The 27201-nt window shown below is 52.1% G+C and overlaps 10 protein-coding genes across 10 annotated transcripts; 4 read left to right on the forward strand and 6 right to left on the reverse strand.

Moving 5' to 3' along the window:
• Positions 1–230: 230 nt before the first annotated feature.
• MRS44_014176 (uncharacterized protein) lies at positions 231–1256 on the forward strand (the record flags this gene model as incomplete). Its single annotated transcript, XM_046281586.2, has 3 exons — positions 231–529; positions 593–1080; positions 1132–1256. The coding sequence occupies 3 exons, from the start codon at positions 231–233 to the stop codon at positions 1254–1256; spliced, it is 912 nt and encodes a 303-aa protein (XP_046127612.2).
• Positions 1257–2254: 998 nt separating this feature from the next.
• Positions 2255–5009, forward strand: MRS44_014177 (uncharacterized protein; the record flags this gene model as incomplete). Its single annotated transcript, XM_065618304.1, has 5 exons — positions 2255–2407; positions 2456–2972; positions 3017–3771; positions 3831–4137; positions 4198–5009. The coding sequence occupies 5 exons, from the start codon at positions 2255–2257 to the stop codon at positions 5007–5009; spliced, it is 2544 nt and encodes an 847-aa protein (XP_065474376.1).
• Positions 5010–5164: 155 nt separating this feature from the next.
• On the reverse strand, positions 5165–5865 carry MRS44_014178 (uncharacterized protein; the record flags this gene model as incomplete). Its single annotated transcript, XM_065618305.1, has 2 exons — positions 5165–5581; positions 5647–5865. The coding sequence occupies 2 exons, from the start codon at positions 5863–5865 to the stop codon at positions 5165–5167; spliced, it is 636 nt and encodes a 211-aa protein (XP_065474377.1).
• Positions 5866–6245: 380 nt separating this feature from the next.
• Positions 6246–7325, forward strand: MRS44_014179 (uncharacterized protein; the record flags this gene model as incomplete). The annotated part of the gene is made up of 3 exons (XM_065618306.1): positions 6246–6548; positions 6600–6735; positions 6784–7325. 3 exons carry the CDS (start codon positions 6246–6248, stop codon positions 7323–7325), a joined length of 981 nt encoding a protein of 326 aa, XP_065474378.1.
• Positions 7326–7441: 116 nt separating this feature from the next.
• On the reverse strand, positions 7442–8944 carry MRS44_014180 (uncharacterized protein; the record flags this gene model as incomplete). The annotated part of the gene is made up of 1 exon (XM_046280243.2): positions 7442–8944. One exon carries the CDS (start codon positions 8942–8944, stop codon positions 7442–7444), a length of 1503 nt encoding a protein of 500 aa, XP_046127616.2.
• Positions 8945–10138: 1194 nt separating this feature from the next.
• Positions 10139–12930, reverse strand: MRS44_014181 (uncharacterized protein; the record flags this gene model as incomplete). Its single annotated transcript, XM_065618307.1, has 3 exons — positions 10139–11862; positions 11919–12440; positions 12630–12930. 3 exons carry the CDS (start codon positions 12928–12930, stop codon positions 10139–10141), a joined length of 2547 nt encoding a protein of 848 aa, XP_065474379.1.
• Positions 12931–13017: 87 nt separating this feature from the next.
• On the reverse strand, positions 13018–16067 carry MRS44_014182 (uncharacterized protein; the record flags this gene model as incomplete). The annotated part of the gene is made up of 2 exons (XM_065618308.1): positions 13018–14145; positions 14286–16067. The coding sequence occupies 2 exons, from the start codon at positions 16065–16067 to the stop codon at positions 13018–13020; spliced, it is 2910 nt and encodes a 969-aa protein (XP_065474380.1).
• A 1006-nt stretch (positions 16068–17073) lies between these two features.
• On the reverse strand, positions 17074–19222 carry MRS44_014183 (uncharacterized protein; the record flags this gene model as incomplete). Its single annotated transcript, XM_065618309.1, has 5 exons — positions 17074–17347; positions 17392–17482; positions 17532–17999; positions 18048–18758; positions 18823–19222. The coding sequence occupies 5 exons, from the start codon at positions 19220–19222 to the stop codon at positions 17074–17076; spliced, it is 1944 nt and encodes a 647-aa protein (XP_065474381.1).
• Positions 19223–19700: 478 nt separating this feature from the next.
• On the forward strand, positions 19701–22675 carry MRS44_014184 (uncharacterized protein; the record flags this gene model as incomplete). Its single annotated transcript, XM_065618310.1, has 6 exons — positions 19701–21109; positions 21163–21409; positions 21448–21489; positions 21866–21965; positions 22016–22324; positions 22380–22675. The coding sequence occupies 6 exons, from the start codon at positions 19701–19703 to the stop codon at positions 22673–22675; spliced, it is 2403 nt and encodes an 800-aa protein (XP_065474382.1).
• A 388-nt stretch (positions 22676–23063) lies between these two features.
• On the reverse strand, positions 23064–27116 carry MRS44_014185 (uncharacterized protein; the record flags this gene model as incomplete). The annotated part of the gene is made up of 3 exons (XM_046277363.2): positions 23064–23900; positions 23953–26082; positions 26139–27116. The coding sequence occupies 3 exons, from the start codon at positions 27114–27116 to the stop codon at positions 23064–23066; spliced, it is 3945 nt and encodes a 1314-aa protein (XP_046127622.2).
• Positions 27117–27201: the final 85 nt, after the last annotated feature.

A 27201-nucleotide genomic window follows, 5' to 3' on the forward strand; every position in this document is an offset into this window, starting at 1 on the left:
TATCACTGTGATTGGTGCGATTTGTCTTTCTTTTCTTTGCTTCCCACCATTAGGATTAACAGGTATCCTTCCAGAAGTCAAGTATGATACTCGAAGCTCCTACGTGCTCGTATGACTTGGACTGATATAAAAACTAGTGTCCTGCATCGACAATAACCGTTTGACTATACCCAACAGCCTACAAAGCCGAATCATCTTGCATCAATATTTATCTCGCTACTCAAGTCCTGATGCGTTTGACATCCTCTTTCTCGGCCATCCTGGCCTTGGCGCTAACCGCCAATGGCCTCGACTTGTCCGAAGGCCAAGACAGTGACTCTTCTGTCTGGTCAGCTCAAGAGACTCGTTCTCACGGGACTCGAGACACTCCGGTCTGGAACCGGCCCGAGAAGCGCCAATCAGGCTGGAATCCGCCATCTAACTTGGTGACGCCGCTGAAACAAGTCTGGGATCATTGCAAGGCCACATATTCTGATGGTCTTTTTGGATTCCGCAACTACGGCTGGGATCAGATCAGAGCCACTTCCGGGTATGCCTCATCTTGCTCCGTCGTCCATTTTCAGTATATGGAAGCGGCTAACCAATATATCAGATCTATCAATGTTTGTGTCCGATGGGAGTCCAACACCCCCGTCACCGAAGCCCAGCGCAGGCAGATTGCTACTGTCTACAACCAGCAGTATCAGAAATGGTTTCAGTGGGTCTATGGATTTGACGGATTTCCGTATTCTAACATCAAGGTCAACGTTGTGGGTTGGGCTGTTCGCGACCGATCTTTGCTCCAGGGATCAACGTCGGGCATTGATGTCTACACTGACAGAGATAGCGAGGGTGCTCCGCAATGTGCTCCGGCCTGTGGACGCTTTTTCCACCAGAACGGGGACTACAGCCAGTGCCCTGGAGGTGCTTCTCGTCACTATGATCAGTCTTTGTGGCTCACTGATGGCTTTGGCGGTGGTGCTGGTGGTGATTGGGGTCAGAGGTTGGGTCGAGAGTATTTCATGAACAGCATCGGCCTCTCAGACATCCAAATCCTACTTCACGAGATGGGACATACCTTTGGCCTAGACGATTTCTACGGTTTGTCTCTGATATCCAATTCACGTACTGAATTACTGACTTTGATCCTAGACTGGACTCCCTCTGGTGTTAGTAACTTTATCATGCTGGCTGGTAGTTCTGGCAGAATCACTGATTTCGACGGCTGGATGCTGCGTAACTGGTGGTATGAGCTGAAGAGAAACCGTGGGTGGTGAGCGGAATAACTCAGCCATGTTTATCTTTCATCTTTCATGTTGCTTTTTGGTATGGAATGGGTAACCTATATGCGTTGATCCATGAAGTGCGCCAGTTGTGTGGCAATTGATTCTTGTTTATGTATTACTTTGGATAGACTTGCCAGTCTCTACCTCGCAAAAAGAACAGTGTGCAGCCGGGGAACCGGACTATGTGAAGTTGACCTATATCACTCCGGATGTCTAGCTGAGGTATTCTGTTGAGAGTCTAAATGAGTTACCGTGCCCTCGCTCCACTGGAGGGTTCTTACCTGTCCAGTGCATGTCTTCGGTCACTCAGCATCACAATGCTCACTTAGTTGCTAACATTGGGTTTGAAGTTTCTATATCTAGGTTTTAGTGTCATGCGGCATTGGGTCTTAATACCGTCAACCCTGCTATAGCATAGGCTGTCTCTTTCACAGAAATCTATACATCCGTGTTCGGGAATCAAAAGGTTGCCATCCTCCAAAATGGGGTCTCCCCACGAATCTCTCCACGACAGGGGCTGGCGCTTCGCATTTCCTGTTCCTCCATTTAGAGGGGGGCATGATCGACCAAACGGGCCTTTACCCCAGTTTCAACATCGTCGGCAGTTGACGTCGGACTTGACTTTTACGTAGCAGGTCGAAAAGGCCCGATTTGTGGGGTTGTTAGTCGCGGGGAATGCACCTTTTGCGGAGATCAACAACGGTTCTGAGGTCATGGGACCGGTTAAACCATGGGTATTGCCTTCCGTACATGGGGCCCCAAACCACTTCGCCGATGAGAACAACCCATATTGTAACGACTGATTGCGGGACCTCGGATGGTTAATATCACCGAGCGGAATGATAGAGCCGATGGAAGAGGAGGCATGGCTCGATACATAAACCCAGTGGTCGTACTGTCGTCCATGTTTGGTTTTGGGATGAAGCCACGGGACTGATCAGACACTGTCTTCTACTTGTACTTCCTCTCATGTGAGCTACAGTCTCAATATGATTCCTTTGGTTCTCTTTGGACTCTTCGGGTCAGCAATCTCGTTGCCCACGAGGCTTTCACCGACTGTCTCAGTCAAGAACGGCACCTACGCTGGTGTTTATAGTTCACAGTATGACCAGGACTTCTTCCTTGGCATGCCCTATGCTCAGGTTAGATATTGTTCTTGACTCTCGTTCACCATGCTGACTTCTATTTAGCCGCCTGAGAGATTCACATTGGCAAAGGAGCTCGACACGACGTGGAATGGAACTCACCAAGCTGTCGAGTACCCGTCCCACTGCTTTGGCTATGGCTCCGATCAGATCGGGTACGCCCAGTCTGAGGACTGCCTCTATCTGAATGTCGTGCGACCTGCTGGCATAAAAGATACCTCCAACCTCCCTGTCGCCGTCTGGATCCATGGAGGAGGCTTGTTCATGGGCGGCTCTGCTGACCGGAGGTACAATCTGTCGTTTATCGTCGAGCGCAGCGTCGAGCTGAAGACTCCCGTCATCGGCGTCAGTATCAACTATCGCCTTTCTGCTCTTGGCTTCCCCTGCGGCAAGGAAGCTTTGGATGAGGGGATTACCAACCTCGGGTTCCGGGACCAACGTCTCGCCCTGCGGTGGGTTAATGAAAACATTGGTGCTTTTGGTGGCTCTCCTGACAAGGTGACGATTTTTGGAGAGAGCTCGGGCGCTGAGAGTGTCTCTGCTCAGGTCTTTGCGTATAATGGTGAGTAAGACATTTATTGGCTAGGCTATTTCTAACAGGAATAGGACGCGGGGATGGTCTGTTCCGAGGTGCCATCGCTCAGTCTGGTTTCGGTGGCGCCATTGGTAGGTTCCCAGGGGGCTTCAATGCGACCTCCGACATGCAGACTGTATATGATGCTCTTGTCGGTAACGTCACTTCGTGTACCGACTTGGTTGGGAAGCCAGAGTCTCTAGAGTGCCTACGAAAAGTACCCTTCGAAGAGATTAACCATGCGTTGAACGTGAGCAGTGTTGGACCTTGGCCTCCAGTGCTGGACCACGACTTCATTGCCGACTATCCCGCTAACCAGGTTGCCAATGGAGATTTTCCCCGGATCCCGATACTTGTTGGTGCCAACTCAGATGAAGGATCTGCCTTTGGTTCGGGCAGGGGGCCCAACGGTGGCGGAGTCAACACAGACGATGAGATGCGGGATGCAATCGCAAACATCATCCCTGCTGACGCTGAAGTCCACACTGGAAAGTCTGTTGACGAGTTGGTCGATGAACTGATGGTCCTCTACCCCAACGATCAGCGAGTGGGCATTCCGTCTCTGGAGACCTGGCCCCATGTCATTGAGCCGGGAGACACCTTTGCGCAACAACTTGGAGCCCAGTATCGACGAACAGGCGCTCTGTTCGGCGACTTCTCCATGCAGTATCAGAGACGTCGTGCCAACAAGGCCTGGGCAAAACACGGCCTTCCGAGCTACACATATCGCTTCAACGTCACCGTAAATGGTTTGCCACCGTTCACTGGCGCAACACACTTTCAAGAGGTAAGCTATCGACCCCAATAGTATCACCCCTGTGTATGAGCTGACAGCTGACCGGCTAGGTTGCATTCGTTTTCAACAATATCAACGGAGACGGATACAGCACCAATCCATTTGGTGGCAACGGGACGTATCCGGAAAAGGCCAGGGCCCTGGCCAAGGCGATGTCCTCTTCGTGGATCAGTTTCTTTGCTAACCTTGATCCCAACGGAAGCCATGACTTGGGTCTTCCAGATGGTCAAGACTGGCCAGTTTACGCTGCTTCATCTGAGACTCCTGATGGGGACGGTATTGTCTTTGATGTAAATAGAAACCATATAGAAGTCGACGATTGGAGATCAGGAGGAATGGACTGGATGAACGAACATGGTTTGACCGTCTTTGGAAATTAAGAGATGGAGGGCATTGAATCTGCTCAGATAAATAAAGCACCAATGAGACTGGGAAAACATCCCAAGGAGGCTCACAAGTTTGCCGACCAGCGCATGAACACTGGATCTCTACTCACATATGCCTTCAAGAATGGATACAGCTTGGCGTTCGGTAAGAAGGAGTGCCGAATGGTCTGTATCCCTAGCGCGTACCTTGACAAGCTTCGCACTACTGCCCTTGAAGAGCTCTCCGCTGCTGGCGTTCAGAACCCCTTCCTCACAGACAATGATGTCCTCGTCGCTTGGTGGACCCGCATCGCCCTGTCGCATCTCCCTCCAGACTCTGACCGCCCTGTCACCGTACAACTCGCCATGTCGCTGCGGAAGGCCCTCGAGAAGGACCTACTGCCTCCGGGCAACCCATATGTCTCCAACTGCTTTGGCTTCACCAATTTGCTACTCCCAGCAATGAACTTTAAGCGGGAGCCAGTTAGCAGCATCGCGTCACAGATGCGAACTGCACTCAATGAGCAGGGCACCCGCGCCCAAGTCGAAGCATACCAAGCCTTGGTACGAGACTCGATCGCGCCGCTGCCAGTCTTTTTCGGAACTGGAAATACATACCAGATCTCATACTCCAACTGGACCAAGGCTGATCTATACGGAGCCGACTTTTCGGCGGCGGCTGTCACACCCCGGGACGAACCACTATACGCGTCATATATCGCTCATTGTCAAGTTCCTTTCCAGTTCCCCGAAGGCTTTATTGTTGTTGGTAAAGACTCACACGAGAACACTTGGCTGTGCGGATATCGTGTACAAGGCTTGTGGGACAAGGTCGAGCAGGAGCTGGCAGCCCTAGATGTATGAAGAGGACACGGACAGTAGTTCAGCCCGGGTTGCGCATCGTCTTTCTACTCTATCTATCGTAGCAATAATGAGGATACCCTTGAAATTCGTGAACCAACACTGTCATTGTGACAGGGATGGCAGTGCCATCTGGATTGAGTGCTTACTATCCAAGGTCACAGAAGAGAGAGAAGGTCAGTGTCGAAGCCCTGCTGGGCGGGGACTTCTTTTCCCTGTATCGTGAGGACCCAGCCTCCCACCAACGCCTTCATACCGAGAGCATCGCAGGCAATGTGCAGCCAGTGTAGAGTGACGAGAGTGGCATCCTTGAGGGAGACGACGTGCAGTCCAAGTATGGGTCGGTCAGAGTAAAGGTAATCATCGATTGAAGCCGGACAGCTCGGCCCGCAGGCAAGATCGATACACTCATCGGGATCACCGACAACAGCGGGACGTGAAGAGGGCTTGGGGAGGCGGGAAGTGAGAGGGTGATCGGCCTTTGTCACCCCACTGTAGTCGACCCTGGTGAAGCCGACAGCAGGACGTTGTGCGGTGAACTCCTCCGGAACATGATACTCAAGACCACCTTGATCCTACAGGTGTTATTGTCAGACCCAGGGCACATTGAACGAGAAGAAAAGGTAACAGTGTCACTCACGTTCTTCCTCAGCCTTCCTCCCAGCTTCTGCCAAGTGTCCTGAGGGACCAGGGTCTCAAGACTACTACGGAGCATCTCCGGATCAAGAGCATCATCAAACACCTTGAGATTGTACAATGCGATTCTCCGATAGAGGGGACTGTCGTCCCAGAAGTGCAGCGGGATAACCTTGTCGGTCGGTACGCGGGCCGGAGCCGCGGGGCCCTTGAAGAACGACATTTGCGACTATTGAAACGGCAGATGACAACCTCACGGGGGAGGAGATCTCAGACATCGCCTACGCCCAGTCTTCCATCCCTTCGTCGGGCCTGGGGCTCGCGACCGAGGTGCTGATTTACATCCTCACCGCCCTGTGCGCTGTCGTCATCGCGCTGCGGGTGTACGTCAAGACATGGAGTTCTGAGGCATCTCAGGGGTGGAGGGTCAATGACTACCTCGCCGTGATTGGGTTTGTGAGCCTTCCATTTCCGTGTGTCGTTGATCGAACCATGCTAACAGTGACTTGTTTGTAGCTCCCCTTCATCCCCGCAAGCGTGCTGGGCGCGCTCGCTGTCCCCTATGGCATCGGATCGACGGACGCGTATCTCAACAAATTCGAGATGAGAGAGTTTCTCGAGGTCCGGGGGGTGGAGTATCTGATTCTCTACGAGCTCACCTACTACGCCTCGTCGTCGCTTACCAAGTTCGCCATCGCCGTCACGATTCTACACATCTGCGTCGAGAAGAGATACGTCTACATCACGTACGGGCTCATGGGCGTCATGATCGCCACCAACGGTATCTGTCTGATATGGCTGTTCGTTAATTGCGTCCCGTTTGCGACGTACTGGAATCCGAAGTTGGGCCATTGCAAGTCGGAGGATGGGTTCATGGACCTCAGCTACATCGGAACTGCTGTTCAGGTGTCTTCGGATCGGACATGTGCCATCACGCCCTTCTTCATCGTCTACTAGCTGCAGATGCCGAAGCGAGTCAAGATATCGGTCGTCGCTATCCTTGGTCTTGGTGTTGTGGCTAGTGTCGCCGCTCTGATGCGCATCGTCAGTTACAACTACATCGACGTCAAGGTGTATCCAAAGGATCACTTTCGTGAGTACCTGGTTTCCTATGTTCTCATCACAAGCTAACCAGTACCAGTCTCTCAAGGCCGACTACTTTTCTGGTCTCTTCTTGAGTCTGCCTTTGCCATTATCGCTTGTTCACTGCCGTCACTCAAACTCTTCGGCGGATGCATAGCCCGATCTATGAACCGCTCGACAAACAACGTATCAGGAGGAGCTGTATGGTCACCCAACATCATCCAACTCGAAATTTCATTTGCTAATCCCAACTACAGACACCGCCATACCGCCACGAGACGCCCCTTCATTCACTCACACCAAAAGGCCAAACTCGCACAACAGTCTCGGGAAAAGGAAATTGGGATCGATTGCATGATGATGACTCAAGTGGTCGACATATCATTCAAGAAACGACAATCCACGTCGATTCACGGAGCACCGCATCGACGCCCAACTATCATGGGAGCGAGAACAGTGTCGTTTAGCGACGAAGCGAAGGATGGTAGATGGCATAGATTACGAATAGAATACCCTAGAGACATGCGAACGGTGCTCGTTTCAGCGCGTTCCATCGCCCTTCGCCCTGTGCCGGTCGATGTCAACCAATGGCTGGTGTAGAAAAAAAGGTGTATGCCAAATTAATATTACTATATACTCTTACACATGTACAAAAGAGCTTGAATGCCTGAAGAGGCCCTCATCAATCCCCCACAGACAAGCGATCACCATGAGACCTAGTTATCGGTAACAATGCAAGTCTCATCACAGACGAAGCAGTCCAGGTTAGACCACTCCATCATATCAGCCTCATCGCCACCACTCTCCCACTCAATGTCGCTAACAGTGTTGACGCTAGCAATAGCGCATCGCTCATCAGTGTAGCCAAAGACCTTGCAGCCCTCGGTCTGTTGGCAGATGGTCGCGCAACGCTCGGCGTATCCCTGCCAGGGGTACCTGGAGAGATCCAGCAGCTCAAACGCGGTGGAGGGGGCGTTGCCTTGCACGGCGCAGAAGGTGTCTTCGGCCTCGAGCTTGGCCTCGCAGAAGACCGGGCCGTCGTCCCAAGTCGAGGGTAAGCAGCCGTCGGTGGCGGTGGCGGCAGAGGTGCTGGCGGTGGTTGTCTGGTCTTCCTCTTCAGCAGCCGAGGTGGTTTCGGTGGCAGGGGTGTTGGTGGTGAATTCCTGCTCTTCCTCGGCAGCAGAGGTGGTCTCACTAGCAGCGGAAGTGATAGTCGTGGATTCGGCCTCTGCGGTGCTAGTCTCGGCTACAGAAGTCTCCTCAACGGCGGTAGCCTCCTCAATAGAGGTGGTCTCGTCAACGGCAGAGGTCTCAGCAGCGCTGGAAGTCTCGGCGACGGTGGTAGTTTCGAATCCAGAAGTCTCCTCAGCAGTAGTGGTCTCCTCAGCGGAGGTCTCAGTAGCAGAAGAAGTCTCAATGACAGTGGTAGCGTCGGTAGCCTCAGTATTAGGCTCCTCAGTCTGAACACCGGTCTCAGAAGCCGTCTCGACAGGAGTCTCGCTGGCAGTGACAGAGGCAGTAGCGGCATCAGTCTGCTGAGCACCACCATCACCAAAGTCAAGGACGTAGTCATCAATAGTCTCTGGAGTAACAGCATCGGAAACAAAGATGGAGTCAACAAGGATGGTGGCATCGTCACCTTCGCAGGTCATGGTGATACCAATGGGCGAAGTCTCATAAGGGGGTGTAATCTGCTCGAGCACCTTGATCCATCCAGTCTCGCTGGCATCGACCTCCGCAGAATAGAACGGGGCTCCTCCGAGGGTGGCCGACAGCAGACATCCCGCGTTTCCAGGACGCGAGGTGATTCGGTAGAAGAACTGGATCGTGTACAGACCGTCCTTGTCCAAGTTGGAAAGATCCTGAGAGATGCTGACAGAGGGCCCAAGGGCTCTTTTACGCCTGGGGTTTCCGTTGGCAGCCAGAGAAGCGCAGTTGGTCTCCTTGCTACCGCCGCCGGTGTATCCCTGGCCGGTGACGCCCTGGCCGCTACCCTCAATGCGGAAGTGGGGGATGTCGGACGGATCATTGGGGTTGAGCTCGTTGCAACCACCGTTGGCGACCAAGTTTCTGACAACCTTGTTGCCTCCAGAGCTTCCAGTCTCGGAGGAAGAGGGCGCAGCACTGGTGGTGGTACCAGAAGGCCGGCAGTTGGCAGCCGCGGCGAGCTTAAGGGAGCCTGAGAGGGCGAGGGCGCCCAAAGCGAAGAAAGAACGCATGGTGGTAAAGAAAGTGGGACGAATAAAACGAAAGTATCACCGAGTTGGACGGTTGGAAATCAAACAAGAGAGCTCCCAAGAGGGCGCGGAGTGTTTCCCACATTATATGCTGTCTGGCCCCTTTCCCCAAGATGCCAAGACAGTCACGAGCTACCGACCAAATTGAAGAGTTGGTGAGCCTGAGCTGAAAATAAGATGTGGCTTTGGAAATAGTAATCAATAGCTCAGGAGGCGCCGGTTGGCCGTCTCAGCCGACATGTTCAGCCGGTGCAGTCTCACATGCCGTCGCGTCATTGATGCAACCGGGGACTTGGAGCCGATATATTTTACATATTTCTTTTTTTGCCTTGATTTGTTTCGTTTCATCGCATCGTTGAGAAAGGCGCAAGGAAAGACGCAATCGCCAAGGGGCCTGTTCATGTGTCGACAAATTCAGTCGAATCACAAACAGAATTAAGCTTGATTAAGAAACAAGACCGGGCCTCGATCGGTTGCTTTGGCCATGTGTTTGATGACGCCAAGAATAAAGTGTGGAGTTTATTGATTGAGGCGGTTGGCTTTTTGTTCCAGACTTTGGCGCTTGAGCTGAGATGGATAGCGCACAACTTCCAGCCAGTGACAGACTTCATGTGCCTGGAAACGGGACCTGCCAAGGATCTTTTGTTGGCGCCCCTTCACTTGAATCAAGGGTCGACCGGATGTCGGCTACGAAACGACGGGGTTTGTTTGCTTAAATTCCCGAGTGGCTGCAGGGTGGATGGGGGAAGCCAGTTCAATTCCCGGATGTGCCGAGCCTTATGAAAGACAGAAGCAGATCAAGTCTCTCCGGCAAGGCAGAGAGAAAGGAGCCCTGCGGCTTGAGAATAACCGTCAATCATATAGATAGAATATCGGCTTGCAGGCTTTTCTCAATTGCCGGGTCCCTAGTCTTCCCGAAACGCCGGGTAGGTAAGATCTTGTGACTGTCGAGTACTCGATTAAGACAAGACGGTCTCTCGCAGACTCGTCGTTGAAGATAATAATAACTGTTGAATACACGGCGGTGATAAATACTAAAAGATACCTCATATAGGTACCGCGGCAATATACCTTATATGCTGCTCAACAGCAAGATTCAGAGCTAGCTTTCCCTGTACCATCTCGAGGCCATAGCATTCATACTCCCCCAATTCTACCTAAACAATGAACAATGCGCTAAACTATTGTCACTGTCTGCAACAGTTCAGTGTCTCGCCGAAGTCTCAGCGTGCTGCCTGTTTGAGAATCCCCATCAGCTTTCTCTACATGCAGCCCGAAAAGCTCAACTCCCCTCTCGCCTTCAACAGCGGGCGCATAAAGGTAGCCTATACGTTCGTAAGTATCACCAGCACCAGTCCCTCCATCTGTTTCGCTTTTCCTTCGTAGCACCATCCCTTCTGCGCTGCTCCAAGATCCGCCCGGCATTCCTTCTACCACAAGCAGAGTCGGCATGATGCACAGTTGTTGGTCTTCGAGTTCATCTTGCAGTGCAGCGTCAAGAACAAATGTGCCCTCTCCGCCCTCTGTGATCTTGCCATCTATCTCAAATGTCAACTGGTCTTCTTGTTGCGATATGACCTTGAAAGAATGTAGTCTTGCTTTCACCGTCATTTGTCCGCCTTGAACTTGGGCCATCTCGTCTTTCTCGAGTGGCACGACACTTGCGTCTACCACTTCGACCAAGTACTCCTCCAAGAGGAGAGTACGAAGCATGGCCGGAATTCGAGCAGTGAAATAGATGGGCCCATCAATTGACGCCCACGACCACGATGGTGCACGGTAATCCGGTCGAGCCCTTGCTTCCTTCTCCTGGCGATCATCTCGACTCCAGCAAAGAAGCCTCGCAAACGGTGACGACCATATACCAGCGAGATAACGGTCTTTAAACGTCTGTTGGAACAGCTTGGCTACTCCAGAGAGGGCAACCAGCTTGTCCTCGCCATAGGTAAGCTCGCTCTGGGAATATTGGGTAACAAGACGTTCCCACACTGCAACTGGTTCCTGAGATGTAGTGTTGACCGGCACCTGACGCCATTTTGAAATTGGTGGGATCTCCATGCAAGCCTTGTCATCCAATGCATCCAGGTCAGTGCCGAATCTAAGGGCTTCGCCTGTTGCAAAACGAACACCCTGGGGCCAGGCTTCGTTTGCAAAGAGCTCCGAGCATCTCCAATACACCTGCCTCTTGCCGAATTGCAAGATCCGAGGTGCCAACAGTCGTTCTTGGAAAACCCAACCGCGCTGTGTGAGAGGGGCGGATTCAAAGTCGTCTTGTAGAGCTGACTCATCCCAGAGAAGATAGTTTGTCTCGGGATGATCGTCCCATTTTGATCCGATAATGACTGATTCAACTGAGGATAAGTCTCGTGGAGGGAAGAGTCCATCTTCAGGGCCATTAGAGTGACCTGCCACTATGTTGATGATAGCGAAGCCATAAACATGCCGCATAGTGGGCGCCTCTCTGATCCAGTCTTCTCTAGAGTCTTGCTGAATGCACAGAGAGTCTATCCACATATAACGAACGCCTACCTGCTGTGCGATGAAGACGGCATCTTGGAAGGTGGCCGGGAGCTCATGTATCGGAATGCCCGCTGTCAAGGCGCTCATGGTCTCTGAGTTGAGCTGTAGAAACGGAGACGAACCCCAGCGATGGCTGAGGGTGAGGTATTCTCCAGAGATGGAGTTTGAGTCAGTCAACACTAGTCGACAAACCCTACTTCCCGGTAGCCCAATGTCGAGAAGCCGGGTTGGAAGTTGGAATTCTTCAGCATCCTTGTTGCGCTGTGTACACTGTTGATGACGACCAAGGCAAGTTTCAAGCCAATTCTGCATGAGTTGAATAGTGGCGTCGGATTCAAAGGCGGAGCTTTTTGGCTGACATAGATGCTGAAGTTCGGCATCTACCATATCAATGTGTGAGTAAGTCCTGTAAGAGGAAAAAGAAGTGTTTTCTCACCTGAACTAAGTGGAAGTAGACCGAAATCTAGAGCGTCATTTTCCACTTGACCATCAATTTTCCAAGTCAGGAGGAATGTAATGTGGCCGGGGTGACCAAAGTCATAGAGAAGATAACCAGAGTCAAACGAGCCCAGGGTTTCTAGTCCCGCGGATTTCGACGCCACACGTCGAGCAAGCCCGGTACAAACAACACATCCAGCTTTGATCCCACTCTGGAGCTGTTCAAGAGATTTCAGGTGCTCGACTACGGCCAGGGCTCCACCAGCGCGAGATTGCTCGCGTTTAGGGCCTTTGAAAATCGCGTTGCAGATATCGCAGAGAAGATTCGACATTTTGGTGTGGCTAGCTGAAGAAGGGTGGTGGGCCAATGTTGGAGAACCAAGATCGAACAGATTGATGTCAAATGCGGGATCTATAGTCACAGCGTGGGCCCGAGGTCGAAGAGTCGAGCGAAGATGTGTCTTCTGCGAAATGCCCAGACACGGTGGTGGGCCAAGGTTGCTTGATAAGCCACGTGTCCCTAATAGTCGTCTCTTCAGGCATCAGAAGCAAGGCTTACATGCATAGAGGATTTTTAGGGGCGTGGTTCTCAGGTCATATTATGGAGAAAAGAGAAAACATTGAGCCCAATTAGATCCCTTACACACAATTTCAGGCTTCTCAAGTGGTTTGTACCCCATGGAGTAATTTAACCTCATAGCATACTTACCCAAAGGGCAGATCAAGGTAAGATACCCCATTTCCATGGATCTATTCGTCGCGCCAATATCAAGTTTCAAGCTTCCGTTCTTCCCCTTCGGGCAGTCTTTGATCCTCAACTGCCAGTCTCCCCGTGGCTCTTCCATGACACGATTCCCACTCGCAGTCGCCTTGATCCAAGCCCCCGCTTTGACCATCTTAAAAGACTGCACGCCTGTCGGCTTCTGGCAGAGAACGATGAGTTCCAGGATCGTGACATACGCGCCGCACATCTTGCCCGTATTGACGTAGATCGTATGTAGCATGTCCATGATTTTCACTATAGCGGCATAAAAGCATGTTGCTTCGGTTGAGTTTCACTCTGGACGTCCCATTACTACTAAAATGATGACTGAAACTCAGACGAGATGTGCTTGAACATCTTTCAAGAGGATCTCGTTTATCTCGGCCGTGCTCGATCCAGCCAACACGCACTGGCACACCTTGACGGCACGGAGCAGGGCAACAAGTATGTACAGCTGCTCGGCCTCGTTGAGCTCCTCGTCGGTGAGGAAGTCCATGACATTATCGGCTAAGCCCTGGATGTCCTGGTGACCACCTTCCTTAGCCGAGAGGTCGATGTTCATGAAGTCGACCTCGAACTCAGCCTGGAGGAGCTGCACAAGCGCTGGCGCTCCGTTCAGCAGGTCCCTGGGCCCGCGCGAGATCATGTCAGTACGACCGACGTAGGAGAGCCAGGCATCGATGCGCATCAGCTCGATATTCTGCTCCTCGCAGTAGAGTTCCTGGTCGTGTAGGTAGCTAGACACCTGCCAGTCGTACGAATAGAGCAGCTCGAGCGCTGGGATGGTGCACTGGAAGGCCGGGACGTGCACGCCTTTGTAGGCACCCTGGGCAATGACCCCGCCGCGGGCATTGCTTGCGTAGGCTGGATACGATGTGCGGCCGTGAGAGATCCAGCCCTGGGTCTGGTAGTAGAAGAGGCTTGGATCGCAGTAGATTAAGCTGGTCTTCTCTTCCAGAAACCCCAGTAACGCCTCCAAGATAACTGTGATAGCACCAACCAGTGACGTCTGCAGGGGCGCGACAGAAGCCCATGGCGTGGCCCAGAATCCCTGGTAGATGTCCACCTGACAGAACCAATACATGTCCATCCGATCGAGGGAAACAACGTTTCCTCGCGATTTGTTCCGTTTGTCTCGCTCAAGCTCCCTCTCCTCCCTTCTCTGTTGGCGTTCCGCCTCTCTCTCAAAAGCCATCTGCTCCTCTGTCATTGACACTGGCCTTGAAGGCTCTGAGTCCGACCCGTCTTGCGGGTACGTTAGCAAGAGTTGAGGCCTGTCCTCATTCTTTTTTAACCCTTCAACAACGGCTTTGTCCCTCTGGATTTCGCGACTGCGCTTGTTCCGTGCTTCCTGTCGCATCTTGGCAGCAAGACCCCGGTCATGCGTTTCGGGGTTCATTGAATTTCCATTGCGAGATGCCCCTTCTTCTTCGTCACTATCTGGTGCGTCTTCTACCGTGGCCTGTCTCCGCGGTTGGAGTTTCCTTGACTGCTGGCTAGTCGACCCTTTAGGTCTTCCTTCGGGCGATCCCCCCAATGCGGCGTCTGTGTGAGAAGGAGAGAAGACACTGGCCTTCCAAAAGTGGCCAGGGAGCCTCTTACACCGGCTTGAGGTGCTGGTGGCCTAGATTCGCTAGCTTCTAAAGAGACTCCCCGTGATTCATTCTGATCTTGTTCCTCATCGATATCTTCCATCGGAAATTCTGATGCACCAGTCTTTGGTTCGCCTTGAAACGTGGGCATTGGAACCGGCGTGGGTTGAGTATCATCACTTTGTCTCGATTCTTTGGCACCCTCTTGCGTCAAGTCGTTGGTCTGGTCAGGGCGGAGTGCATGCTCAGACCTTTCACCCCCAACGAGATGTACCCCGCTGGACTCAGGAGCTTCTTTGGCGTTTGATTTCCGGCCCGACTGTTGCTCCTGAGCTGTCTCCGCGGACGCCGTAGCATGCCCTCCAGACAAAGCCGGGTCAATGGTCGACTCAGGTGGATGTGATGGTGTGACATGAACTTCCTCATCTTCCCCGGCTCCGCTCTGGACGTTTACCACTGGGGCTTTTTCTTTGCCGCCAAGGTCTTCCACAACACCTGATTGGGGAGGCGAATCTGGCTGAGCGATGGTCCAAACGCCGTCCTGGGGCCGGCGGGTGACAGACCTGGTGGCCCGAGTCTGAGGAACCAATTGTGTGTTCTGTTTTTCTTCGGGCTTTTCACTGGTTTCGGAAGCCCCATCCTCGATGTCGTGTATCTGTTTGCGATCGACCTTAATGATCCCGCCCCGTTGGAACGCTCTTTTGCGTGCCTTGGCGCTCGTAGGGTTGTTGGCCTCCTCTTGATAACTGGTCCATCGATCGTCTAGGCGCCTAGCAGTACGTCTGCTCAGCGAGTTGAAGAACGTCCCAGCGACGGTACAGACGTTCCATGTCCGCGCCAGCCATCTTGGTTCAACAATTCCCCTGCCATCGGCGCTCCCAGGTGCTAGAGAGCGAGGTATGACTGAGGCAAAGGGCCTAGGGGTGAAATGAAGTATCGGTCCGAGAATGGCATGGTTGGAGCTGGTAATCGAGCCAACGGCGCCCTGCATCGAGATGGACTTCTCCATGAATGAACAGCTAGTAATCTTCATGCCCGCCGTCAATCCCATCACGGCAACATCCCTCATGGAAACTTGCATTGGTGCCGTTACCAGGTCTGAGGGGCATCGGTCGGCATCATAAGTGACCGACTGGTATCGCACTGAAGCTCCACATGACCCGTTGATGGCTTTGCAGAAGGACACCCAAGATGCCTCGCCCACAGATCCGTCGACAGAATGAATGACTTGTCGTTTCTTTTTCGGGAATGGCATCCTTGATCGGATTTTGCTGAGCCGATAGCTCAGCCAGATGCCTACGAAAAGCCAACCAGTACGAAAGCGCTGAAAACGAGTCGATTGACCCCAAGATTCACTTTCGATGTTCGCTGCATGGACCTCCCACTCCCTGGTACGTCGACTTCGGATAGTCGTACCGTCGACTGAGGAGCCCGAGAAGGTCGAGGTGCTCGATGATAAGTTGTCGGCCACAAGAACTAGATCGAGGTCAGGAAGATACTCCTGCCCGATGGCATAAGACTTGATATGTGGGCTCTGTTCAGGCCACAGGTTGGCCTGGAGACTAATCTGAGGGATAGAATACACCACGCGGAAGCGAAACTGGGAGAGTTGCCAGATGCGGCGGCCCTGGCCAGGGAGCGGGCCAAACACAACACTGTCGCAGAGGCGGATGAGCTGGCCAGTGATTAAGTACTGTTGCAATGCTTGGGCTACAGCGACTAGGAGCGCGAACAACGCGAAAACCAGGGCCACTACGGCCGAGATCGCGCCTGCGTCCCATTCATCAGCCATAACGACGGCACCCTAGAGAGGAGAAGAGAGAACTGGATGGGATTCCTGTTTGCGCTCCCCACGGCAAAGCCAGGCTCGACGGGACGAGCCGTGATTGGTTGCCAAAAACAAGGGTTCCTCGCAGAGCAGGTATATTCGACGAAATGGCAAAACAGGTGACGAACACAGAACCCTTGCCGAATCTGATAGGAGGAAGAGGTGGACGTTGAAGAAGCGGAAGGTTGCCAATTAGAATCTCTAAGGGTCCAACAGTGGTAGGTTGGTCCAGCTACCTTATTTGTACACATCAGATGATAACATTTGTGGTCATTGCGGCTGTTAAAGAAATAGAGGCAGCCTAATTTGGAGTGGCTTAAGATAACTTTGTTAAAAGTGTAAAAACAAACGGCCGAGACCCCAAAAAATAGTACACGTGAACGCGCCATAACCTCCCTTGGGCTGCCTTTAGGCAGCCTTCTAACTGATATGTCATTGAAGGGCTCCTTACTGGCTATCATCTCTGAGTGGCGGCCACACCATAGCCTTTCGTTAGACCTAACTCCGTAATAAGACATCAAGGGCATGCAAGCCTACGAAAAAGGATAAAGACCTCGTTAGTTCGTTTAGATAGTCATGCGTTAGGCAGTCGACTGTCACATGTTGTTGTAGCCAGGTGTGTTAGATTTACGCAAGGCCACGAATAAATCACAATATCCCACCATCCTCTGCGATGATTTGATCCGCAACTTCCTTCATGTTTCACCTAGACGAGCTTAAACCGAGTCTTTCCACCCTTCACAAACTCCTTCATAAGATCCGTGTCAAAGATACTCCCAACTCCAATCCTCTGATACACATTCTCTCCAAGCTCCCTCAAAAACAAAACATCGTAGACCTTTCCCCTGTACCGGCCACGGAACAAAGGCGCCTGAACCTCGAACTTGCTCAGCCTGCTGGATCTTACGTTGTGCCGTGTTGTAACATGGCACGCAATCACTTCATCGCTGAAGATGTCCACGCAGTCCACTCAGCCGTAATGTTGTGGCTCGTCCAGTGATGCCCAGCCGGCAACATCGTCTGGGCGAGCCTTTGAGTGAACGGCGTAGTAGATCTCGTCGAATCGTGCGCTTTTGAGCTTCCCCTTGATGATGTTTTCAGGCTCACGAGTCATCTCACCTGTCATTTCCCGGGCTCTCCAAGTCTCAAACAGTTGCTCGACTCTCATCTCTCTGATATTCTGCGGGCTTTCCTCTGCGCCCTTGACCACTACCTTGACAAGCCTCCCGTTTAGATGAAGTGCCCTGTTTTTGAGAGCGTTTGGATCACCAGGCACGTGGACTGGTACTCGTAGAATCTGGAGCGCTTTCTCTGTCCCCCGGTGGCGATTGAACCACGCCACAGGGCTGCAGAGGGATAACCAAGACCACGAGGGAGCGCTACAGGTGCAAGGAGCTGCCTAAGGGGCTCGGGATCTCCAGAGCAGACCATGATGCAAGTCCTCTCTCCAGAGACCGAACGCATATGTCGAGACAGGAGGGACATACTCCTTGCCCCTTCGAGCCATTGATCTGGCAACCAACCTTTCCTGCCTTTTACGCTGCCACGAACCCTTGACTACCTTTTCGTACTCACCAGCGACACCAGAGATTGCCACGAGATGATCTTTGCTGGGAAACGTGAGGTCTGTACTCGAGTATCCAGCAACAATGGTGTACCAGCGATTATAGCGTGCCGTCTTCCGTCCTTCTAGGTCGACCTTTAATGTACGGTTGAGGGCCATGCCAAACCTGCCGATACTAAAATTTACGTCTGGCAGGTTCCGAGCATTCATGGTGGACCCGGGCAGTAGTTGATTGCTAGGGATGGTTTTGGGCGTGGAGGATGCGCATTCTGCAAATGTTTCCGAGTCGGTGAAGTACACGATACGACGAGAGAGCATGTGTTCTTGGAAAACTACCTCTGTTAGTAGAGTGAAGTTCAAATTTAGAGAATGAAACTCACCCCAGCCCCGGGACACCAAGTTGCTTTGATCCACATCGCGAGAGAACAGTCTCTCAGCCTTCAGGGGTCGTCGATACGCGTACATGTGTCCGGCGCGTTTGCCGTCCTCAAAAAATGGCAGCTGTGCGATGGACTCGATACCCGGGCTTCTCATCTCCAAGAAGCCACAGTCTTCTGCTCCACTGATAGCACAGATTGTAAAGAGCGAGTGCTGATAATAATCTCCCATCCTTGTTGCCTCTTCTGTCCAGTCTTGACCGTTATCTCCACTCTGGATGATACAAAGGCTGTCGATCCAGATGTATGGGATTTTTAGGCCTCGAGCAGCTGCTATGGCATCTTGGAATGTCGGAGTAAACCTATCCAGATCTACCTCGTTCAGGCGATCGCCGAGGTTTGAGGCTGTGGTATTGCATGCTGCCGTGTTGTCATGCCACCTATGGCTCAGCGTGATATACTTTCCCTTCTTACCGCCCGTGTTCTCTAGACAGACATGGTTTTCTGTCACCTTCACGCACCACGTTGGTAGTGGTGATTCGGAAGGTTTTGGTCGTGCGTCTCCCGACGTCAACCTGGCACATGCTGTGTGTGCCCGACCGCCGTTCATGCATTGATCCAGCCACTGGCTTAGCATCTCGTAAAACTCAGGAGTGTCTCTATCGGTGCCTAGATATCTCCCTCCTAGCATTCTACTCTGAAATGCCCGGCTCTCTGGACAAGATGACAGCGTCAGCTCAAAACGTCAGACTTCCGGAAAAAGCTGGCAAAGACTCACCATCGTCTGCGGCAAGACATATCTCGTAATTGGCAAACTCCTCTGTGATCAAAACATTGATATGATCCACGGTCGAACTCGCAAACTTGTCATTGGCCAGGACCACATGAACCGTGTTGAGCTGGGGCGTGTCCTTGTCGGTGCCAGTTCCTCTAACATGGAGTCGAAGCCAGCGGCATGTGTCAGGCAAGGCTTTCTTGGCCGGTGTAATATGTTCATATTCCTGTCTGCGGAAACCCTTTTTCATGCTTGATGCCATCTCCCATAGTAGCGTGCAGAATCGACATCCGTTGAGGCTTTGTTGTTCTAGATCGGCGAGACTGCGGGTCCAGGGCAGAACGTTGCTTGCCATGTTGAACTTGCAGATGTCGAGCTCTGCGCATGTTGTACAAAGGGTCATTGTAGCGAGGACTAGTGGTTATGTGATGGAGGTTGAAGGAAATGAGGAGTTAAGAATTGATTGACAGCAACTTTCCTCGATTTATTACGCTGTCGCGTGAGAGAATAAATGTTACAGAACAAGACAACGATAAGCGCTTGCTACCCCCCGTCATCTTACTTCCCCAGCCAAGATCCAATCATGCCAACAGTGGCGTTGATCCTACCTGCAAGAAATCCTTAGCATACGTCGCAGATCCCTCTCAGGCTGATTTTAAGCCCGGGCTCATCTCTCGCATTCTTCCTTCTCTTAATGACGCTCCCAAAGAGACCATCCGTTTCTCTTTAACAACATCCTCAAAGGCTTTGCGGCCATGGCGCGCTTCGACATATGGTCCTTCAGGCCTCCCCCCTTCTGGAGGCGGATTTTTCAGTCTCCATACCAGAAATGGCATATCGGATCATGTGCCTGGCACAGTCTTTGCTGTATCCCCATCATCATGCTCAACGTCCTCGCTAGGGACATCAGACCGGGGCTTGAGCTGCGTCTCACATCGATATTGTTGTCTGTGGCATTTGCCTTTGTCACCCTTTTTTGCGGAACAATGTCTGGGACTATGCTTCCTCAACAAGGGATTTTGCTAATGCACGCTGTATTGGACATGATTAGCGCTATCCCTGCTGTCATTTTGTTTGCTTCGCTCTTCGAGGGTGATACTCATCAGTGGAGACTTACCTGGTGGTACTTTGCTACCGTCATCATGCCGGTTCCTCTGAGTTGCCTGGCAACACTTGTCACATCGGTTTATCTAATGATTGAAGGTGGTCAAGTTGTCAAGGCTTCAGCTCAGACAACCATCAGCGATGAGCATCTCCGCAATGAACCCCAGACTAGCATGGAATCCCTCCACTATGAAGTTCTTCTTGGCGATTCAGGTGTCGATACCGAAGCCGCTATCAGCGATGGGCCAATTGGAAGGTTATACCTGAAACAGATACGCCGTGAGACCCCCGATGAAGCCACGAGCAACACCACCTTCCATCAAAGTGGCGGAAGTTGGCCTCCACCATATCCATGGGGCAAACGCACCAGCTGGCCGCGTGATGAAGAGAAGCTTCCAACAGACTTTACAATGCACAATACCGAGGACGGTGGAAGGTATTTTACACACGTCTCTGATACCAAGCCGATCTGGAGAGATCCGCGATTCCGCACAGGATGGACCAAGTTTGTCGACAAAGGAACAGGGAAGACATGTTATGTCGATCACAACAACCGATACACGACCTGGCTCAAGCCGGCCCTGCCCTATCTGAAGGGGTTTGACGATGACATCTTTAGAGAATGGGAAAAGACCTGGATCCGGCGAGCCAACCGCTTCTTCTTTGTCAACCACCGAACAGGAGAGACAACATGGAAAGATCCCCAGCGCAAAAAGCAACCAAAGACGGAATTTGTTGATAAGTCAGGGGACTTGCCTCCCGGATGGGAAAAGTACTCCTCATGGCAGAGATTATTATGTCTGTCACAATACCCAAACCTGGACAGGGTTCGATCCACGAGATTCCCTGCCCCCCTCGAGTCTAGATGGCTGCAGGAGCTGCATCACAACTGCAACAACCGTGAGGGCGCGACGATCTGCTTCTTGGACACGCAAACCGGCCAGTGGACTTATAAAGACCCAAGAAGGCCCGAGGAGCCACTAAAAGCAGGCGAATCCCCGAGATCAACCCGATCGGGGTCGACCAGCGCAGAGAGTATATACAACGACATAGGCTTCAAGCAGCGTTACTTGGCTGCAAGATATACGCGCCTGTATGCCCTCTTATCAGCGATATTTTTGTTCGCCCAGGGTGGAATCGCGGTTACTCTTGCACTGCGACTGCGTCTCAACACGGGCGTTAACTGGTAAGTAAGGACATGAACAAGGCTCCATGCTGCAAAGTTGACAATCCTACCAGGCTAATATTCGTTCCTTGGATACCTGTGCTCACCGGCATTATCGACTTGGGGGTAACACTCACTTGCCTCTTCTTCTTCTTTGGCTTCGGTCCTCCAACAGTGGATGCGATGACCAACCACCTGAGCTGTTTAGCCTGGATAGCAAGCTTAGCTGCGATGGCTTATCCAGCTGCTGTGAAAATCGTCTCAATGAAGAACCTTCGCCCGAAGGACATGGCGCAGGATGAGGCGGATGATTATCTGAGAGTAACTCAAGAGTTGATCAAGTGGCTGCTTGTGGCTAGCTGTTTATCGACGTTGACGATGTGTCTCTGGATATGGCACGGGTATGCTTTTGGGAGATACCGGCGGTAACAATGCACATACAGTGTTAATCAGGAACTATGAAGATATAAATTTTGGTCATGTCCAACAAAAAATTATCGTAATACCAACGCTGAAGAAATCTACTTCAGTCTTGGCTACCCTTATCTGACGGAAAAGAATACGTTAATTAACCATGTTGACAGCTAGAGCAATGGATCTTAAGTTTGTTGGGCATGCACAGTTGCGCCTTGCGAAAATCTTAAAATCTCGCCAAACGTGGCTCTTCCATCAGACACCGTCTCCTCCATCTGTTTACGGGTATCCACTCGTTTTCTATTGTCAAAACTCCCGGCGTTGGTAAAATAGAGTCCTATTAAGATGTCGCTCTCAATCCAGACCTTCTCTCAGAAGGATATGACGGACCAAATGCTGGAGGATGCCGCCATCCTATTCAGAGAGCACTATGGCGTCTGGGGTAATGGCACAGGACTGGAGGGTAAGTTGTCATGCCTTACATCTTTTCGAGGCCAACTCTCTGATGTTTAGGTACTACAGGGAAGCGTGTCAGGATCAACCCGAAGCGACTTCGGGAGCAATACTTACCTGAGAATGCCGATTGCTGCTACACTAGAGCCCATTTAGACGGTCGACTCGTGGGTCATGCTATCACATGTCGATGGGGCTGGGATGGAAAACGTGTCTGCTGGGTGACGCAGCTGGTGGTTCACATGCAATATCGTCATCAAGGCATCGCAACCGCCCTTCTGCGACTGTCCAGGGTCGAATCTGACGACATCTATGGCATCCTTAGTTCGCACCCATTCGCGTGTATGGCGGCGGCCACCAGTTTTGGCGGTAGGTGAACCTGTTCCTAACCCAGGTAAACACATCTACTAATGACGTCTGACAGGGTCCATTGTCAACCCGCCCCTTGACTTTACTCGCCAACACGCTCAAGAGATATTAAAAGCCTCGCCGATCGATTATGTCGCAACCGCAGTCGTCAAGGGCTCTCTGTTCAGCAACGATGATTCAGAGCGTCTTGTTTCTGGCGCTGATACCCAATTCTTTGTCGATCACGGGGAACCTGATGCTGCGCTAAACACCGCCCTGAGTCAACGTCGTTGGCCATTAGGGAATCTGCCTGAGGGACACGAATACCTCCTCGTTTTCCCCGCCAAGACGACGCAAAATGTTCCCCAATAGCAGGAATATTATAAAGTTGCGAGAATGGCTATTGCCATTTATATCAAAGCGACATTATGTGCTCCTCGCAACAGTTTAGGGTAGGCGCGTCTTAATGCTTTATATTACTCTTCTAAGAGCATAAGGTTTGTATGATAAGTTAAGTAAATTATGCATAAAACTTATGCTCATATAGAGTACCAGTCTCTCAGTGCCTATGATTTAGTCTATGACCTGCATAACTCCGGTTAAAGTCTTTATGAGCCATACATAAGGGCAAACTGATGCGCTCACTTTTTACCTGCACCATGGTGCAAGAACAAAGTAGTCATAGGCTCTTTTCCAGTGATATTAGAGGCGACTGATTTAACTGTTTTAATTCCACGCAAGAGGGAAATTTACTAAATAACTAATTCCCAGTGGCAATGCTATGTCTCACTCCCAAAGACCCATTCGTCAACAATGACCTCGCATCTCGCTCCTTGATCTCAAAACCAGTACCCAACGATTGAGGTGCCTTGACCCCATTCTTTGACGGCACAGGGCCGAAACCACCTCCTCCAGGGGTCATGATAATGACACGATCCCCAATCCCGAAATGCGACGTCTTGCGTGGTCCGAGCGACACCTGTCTTGTCGCGCCGGTGACGGGATCCTTGCGTACCCAGATGTTTTGACCTCGCTGGCCATCTTCTCCGCCTTCGAGTCCGTATGGTGCGGTGACTCTTCGGTCTGTGAGAACGGAGACCTGGAGCGGCATGCGGAACTCCATCTCCCGGATGCATCCATCACCACCTCGCCATTGGCCATCACCACCACTTCCCTTGCGGATGGAGAACTCGTGGAGAATCACAGGATACCGTTTCTCCAGAATCTCTGGATCTGTGATGCGGGTGTTCGTCATGTGCGTATGAACAGCACTAGCACCATGCCAGCCCTGACCAGCTCCAGCACCACCACAGATGGTCTCGTAGTAGCCGAAGCCCTTGGTGACCTCCCCAGTGACAGGGTCGGTGCCGCCGCAGCCAAAGCTGAGGTTGTTCATTGTGCCTTGGGAGGCGGCTGCGGCATTGAAGGCGCGGAGGACGAGATCGGCGACCTTCTGGGATGTCTCTGTGGTGCAACCGACGGTGCCGGCAGTTGGTGAGGGAGACAGGATGGTGTTCTCAGGGCAGACAACCTTGATCGGCTTGAGACAGCCCTGGTTGAGAGGGATATCTGTCGAGATCATGGATCGGAGGCAGTACTGTTTAAAATGTCAGGGACCAATAACCTAGAGATAGTGAAGCGAAACTTACCATAATGACAGAGTACGAGCAAGTAGGGGGAGCGTTGAGGTTGCCCGAGTGCTCAGGACCTGTACCAGTGAAATCGAAAACAGCCTCGCCAGTGTCCTTGTCAATGGTAACCTTGAGCTTGAAAGGAATGCCGTCGTCGTTGTACTCGGTGGCCTCAAGAACACCACCCTCATGCTTGACGGCAAACTGCTTAAGGAGATCGCGGACTGACTGAGCGGCATTGTCCTGAATAGCATGCATGTAAAGCTGCACAACAGGCCAGGTGAACTCCTTGATCAGAGACCGAATCAGCTCAATACCCTTTTGGTTGGAAGCAACAGCCGCCTTGAGATCCGCAATGTTTTCGTTCAGAGTACGTGTTCCACTGCACCCAGGGTAAGAAGCAGGCTCATCGTACAGACGCTTGATGAGTCCGGCCTCATCAAATACGCCCTGGTCGATCATCTTGAACGACTCGATGGCGGCGCCCTCCTGCCAAAGTTCTGTCGAGTTTGGTGGCATAGAACCTGGAACGATGCCGCCGATATCGGCGTGGTGACCACGGTTGGCAACAAAGAAGATGATCTCCTTGGGGTTCTCTTCATCGTCAAATACGGGAGTGATGGTGGTGATATCTGGCAGATGTGTACCGCCAGCTGTGGGATGGTTGCTAATGATAACATCGCCAGGCTTTAGCTCACCGGCCTTGTATCGCTGGGCTTGGTAGGCGATGGCTGTGCTCATAGATCCAAGATGACTGGGAACATGAGGAGCATTGGCAACGAGGCCTCCATCCGCTGAGAAGATGGCACACGAGTAATCCAGTCGTTCCTTAATATTGACCGAAATGGATGTCTTTTCCATCGTGTGTCCCATTTGCTCAGCAACCGTCATGAAGCGGTGGCCAAAGACGCTGAGCTGCACGGGGTCGACAGTCTGAGTCGTCACGCTTTGCTGCTCGGCCTTGTCGACCTCGAGGACAACGTGTTCAGGAAGGACAACAGCCTTGCTCAGGTGATCGACAACGATGGTCTGTGTCTTATCGATGATCATGGCAGGACCAGTGATATGCACACCAGGGCTGATCGACTTGAGCTCGTACACGCTTGTCTGCGTCCAGCCATGCCTCTCGAAGAAAATCTTCCGCGAGAAGATTGGTGTGGGCACAGGAGTCAGACCGTCGGAGTTGTACTTCTTGAGCTCTGTGAATGGGCTGGAGATGTTGAGCACGCGGGACTTGCCCACACTTCGGACACGAACATCATCAATCAAAATGTCTCGGGACTGGGAGAAGCCAAACTCTTGCGTATGTCTCGCGGTGAAGGCATTGCCGGCATCTTCCACGCGGGAAGAAACGGGGATCATGAGAGATGTATCACTTCCCTTATATCTCATGTTGAGGAAGTACTCGTGCTCGGTTGACTTGGCGTCGAATCCTTGAGACTCCAGGCCCTTTGCTCCCTGAGAGGAAAGCGACTCGAGTCTGGCCTTGACCTCAGGCACAACTTCCTCTGAGAAGGTGATGGCTGCGGGCTCTTGGTTCTCGACAACGACATCAGCCAGGGCCATTCCGTACGCGGACAGGATACTGGAGTAGCAGGGGATGATGGCTCGCTTGATACCAAGATCACGAGCGATAAAGACGGCGTGCTGTCCACCGGCACCACCAAAGCAACCAAGGTTGTGACTGGCCGCTCCATAGCCCCGGCCCTCACTGAGTGTTCGAATAGGTCGAGTCATGGTGGCATTCGCAATAGCAAGGAAGCCAAGAGCCAGGGTCTCTGGGGTGAAGGGCTCGCCACCATCCTTCTCACGGTTGACGATGTCTGTGAGAGCGGTAAACTTGGACTTGACAATATCAAGATCCAGTCTTCGGGGGAAGAAATCGGGGATGATTCGGCCGAGGAGGAAGTTGGCGTCCGTCACGGTCAAGGGACCTCCTCTTCCGTAGCACGCAGGTCCTGGGTTCGCACCAGCACTGCTAGGACCGACCTTGAGGAGACCGTTCTCCCAAGCCAGGATGGAACCGCCACCAGCAGCAACAGTGTTGATGTCGAGTTGAGGAGTTTGGATCGTGACCTCGGCAATGGTGCTCTCAAAGATGTGCTCGAGGGCACCAGAGTATCGGGCAACGTCTGTGCTTGTACCGCCCTGGAGGAAATAGTTAGAACGAAGAAACAAAATTGTACAACGAGGGTTTCACATACCATGTCAAATCCTAGCACTGGTGTGCCATCAGCATCATCGTAGCATGTCCTCGACAAACCGACGACGCCTCCGGCAGGACCACTCAGTACGCCTCTCAAACCAGTAAACTTGGACCAACTCGTCAGGCCACCATCAGACTGGCAGATAAGAAGCTTATTCGCGCTCTCGTCCTCCAGCTGGCCCTTAAAGTTCTTGCGGAAGCCATCAAGATAGGCCATGGTCATGGGTGTAAGATAGGCGTCGGCAACGGCAGACTGACTTCGAGGCACATACTTGGCCATTGACTGAAGGACAGAAGAGGCGGAGACCTTGAAGCCCATCTCTTCGGCGAGGTTCTTGACCTGGAGTTCATGCTCCGGGTAGGTGTAAGAGTGCATGAGACCGATGGCAATGTTCTTGAAACCTTGGTCCTTGAGCTTCTCAAGATCGGCCCGCACAGCAGCGAGATCTGGTTTCTTCATGATCCTCACGACTTCTCCGGTCTGGCCCATGACGAGGGCTGAATCTGACGCAATATCGATTGGCGCGGTTTCTGGTGCTTCGCTAGCACCCTCAATAGTAACACGCTCATCGATTTCGACTACTGTCTCGTAAAGTTGTTCTAATCTCCGGACAGCAAGGTCGAATAGGTCTGGTCTGGTCTGGTTGCCGATAAGAAGGATATCTCGGAAACCCTTTGTGGCAAGAAACGCGACTCTGTCACCTTTTCGTTCCAAGAGAGCATTTGTGGCGACTGTTGTTCCCATGCGAATGGACTCGATGGGCTCGAGATCTAATAGAGATCCCTTGGGAATGGACTTCTCCAAGGCAATCTCGAGGATTTGTCTGATGCATTCTGTCGGAGCGTCGTCGTACTCATCTGGGCATACTGAGAGGATCTTGAAGACGATGTGCTCGCTTCGCCCAGGAACCTCTGCCCAGGCATCTGTAAAGGTGCCACCACGGTCGATGGCGATGCGAATGCCTTGAGTTGCCATTGTGAAGGAGTTATAGAGGAGGAAGGGGTAGGGTGAGGTGTTCAAGGCGGGGGAAGTTGATTGGGATGGAGAAGAAGTTGTAGGA

Source organism: Fusarium solani (assembly GCF_023522795.1).
Source record: "Fusarium solani strain SB1 chromosome Unknown bctg00000010, whole genome shotgun sequence".
Taxonomy (NCBI): Eukaryota; Fungi; Ascomycota; class Sordariomycetes; order Hypocreales; family Nectriaceae; genus Fusarium; species Fusarium solani.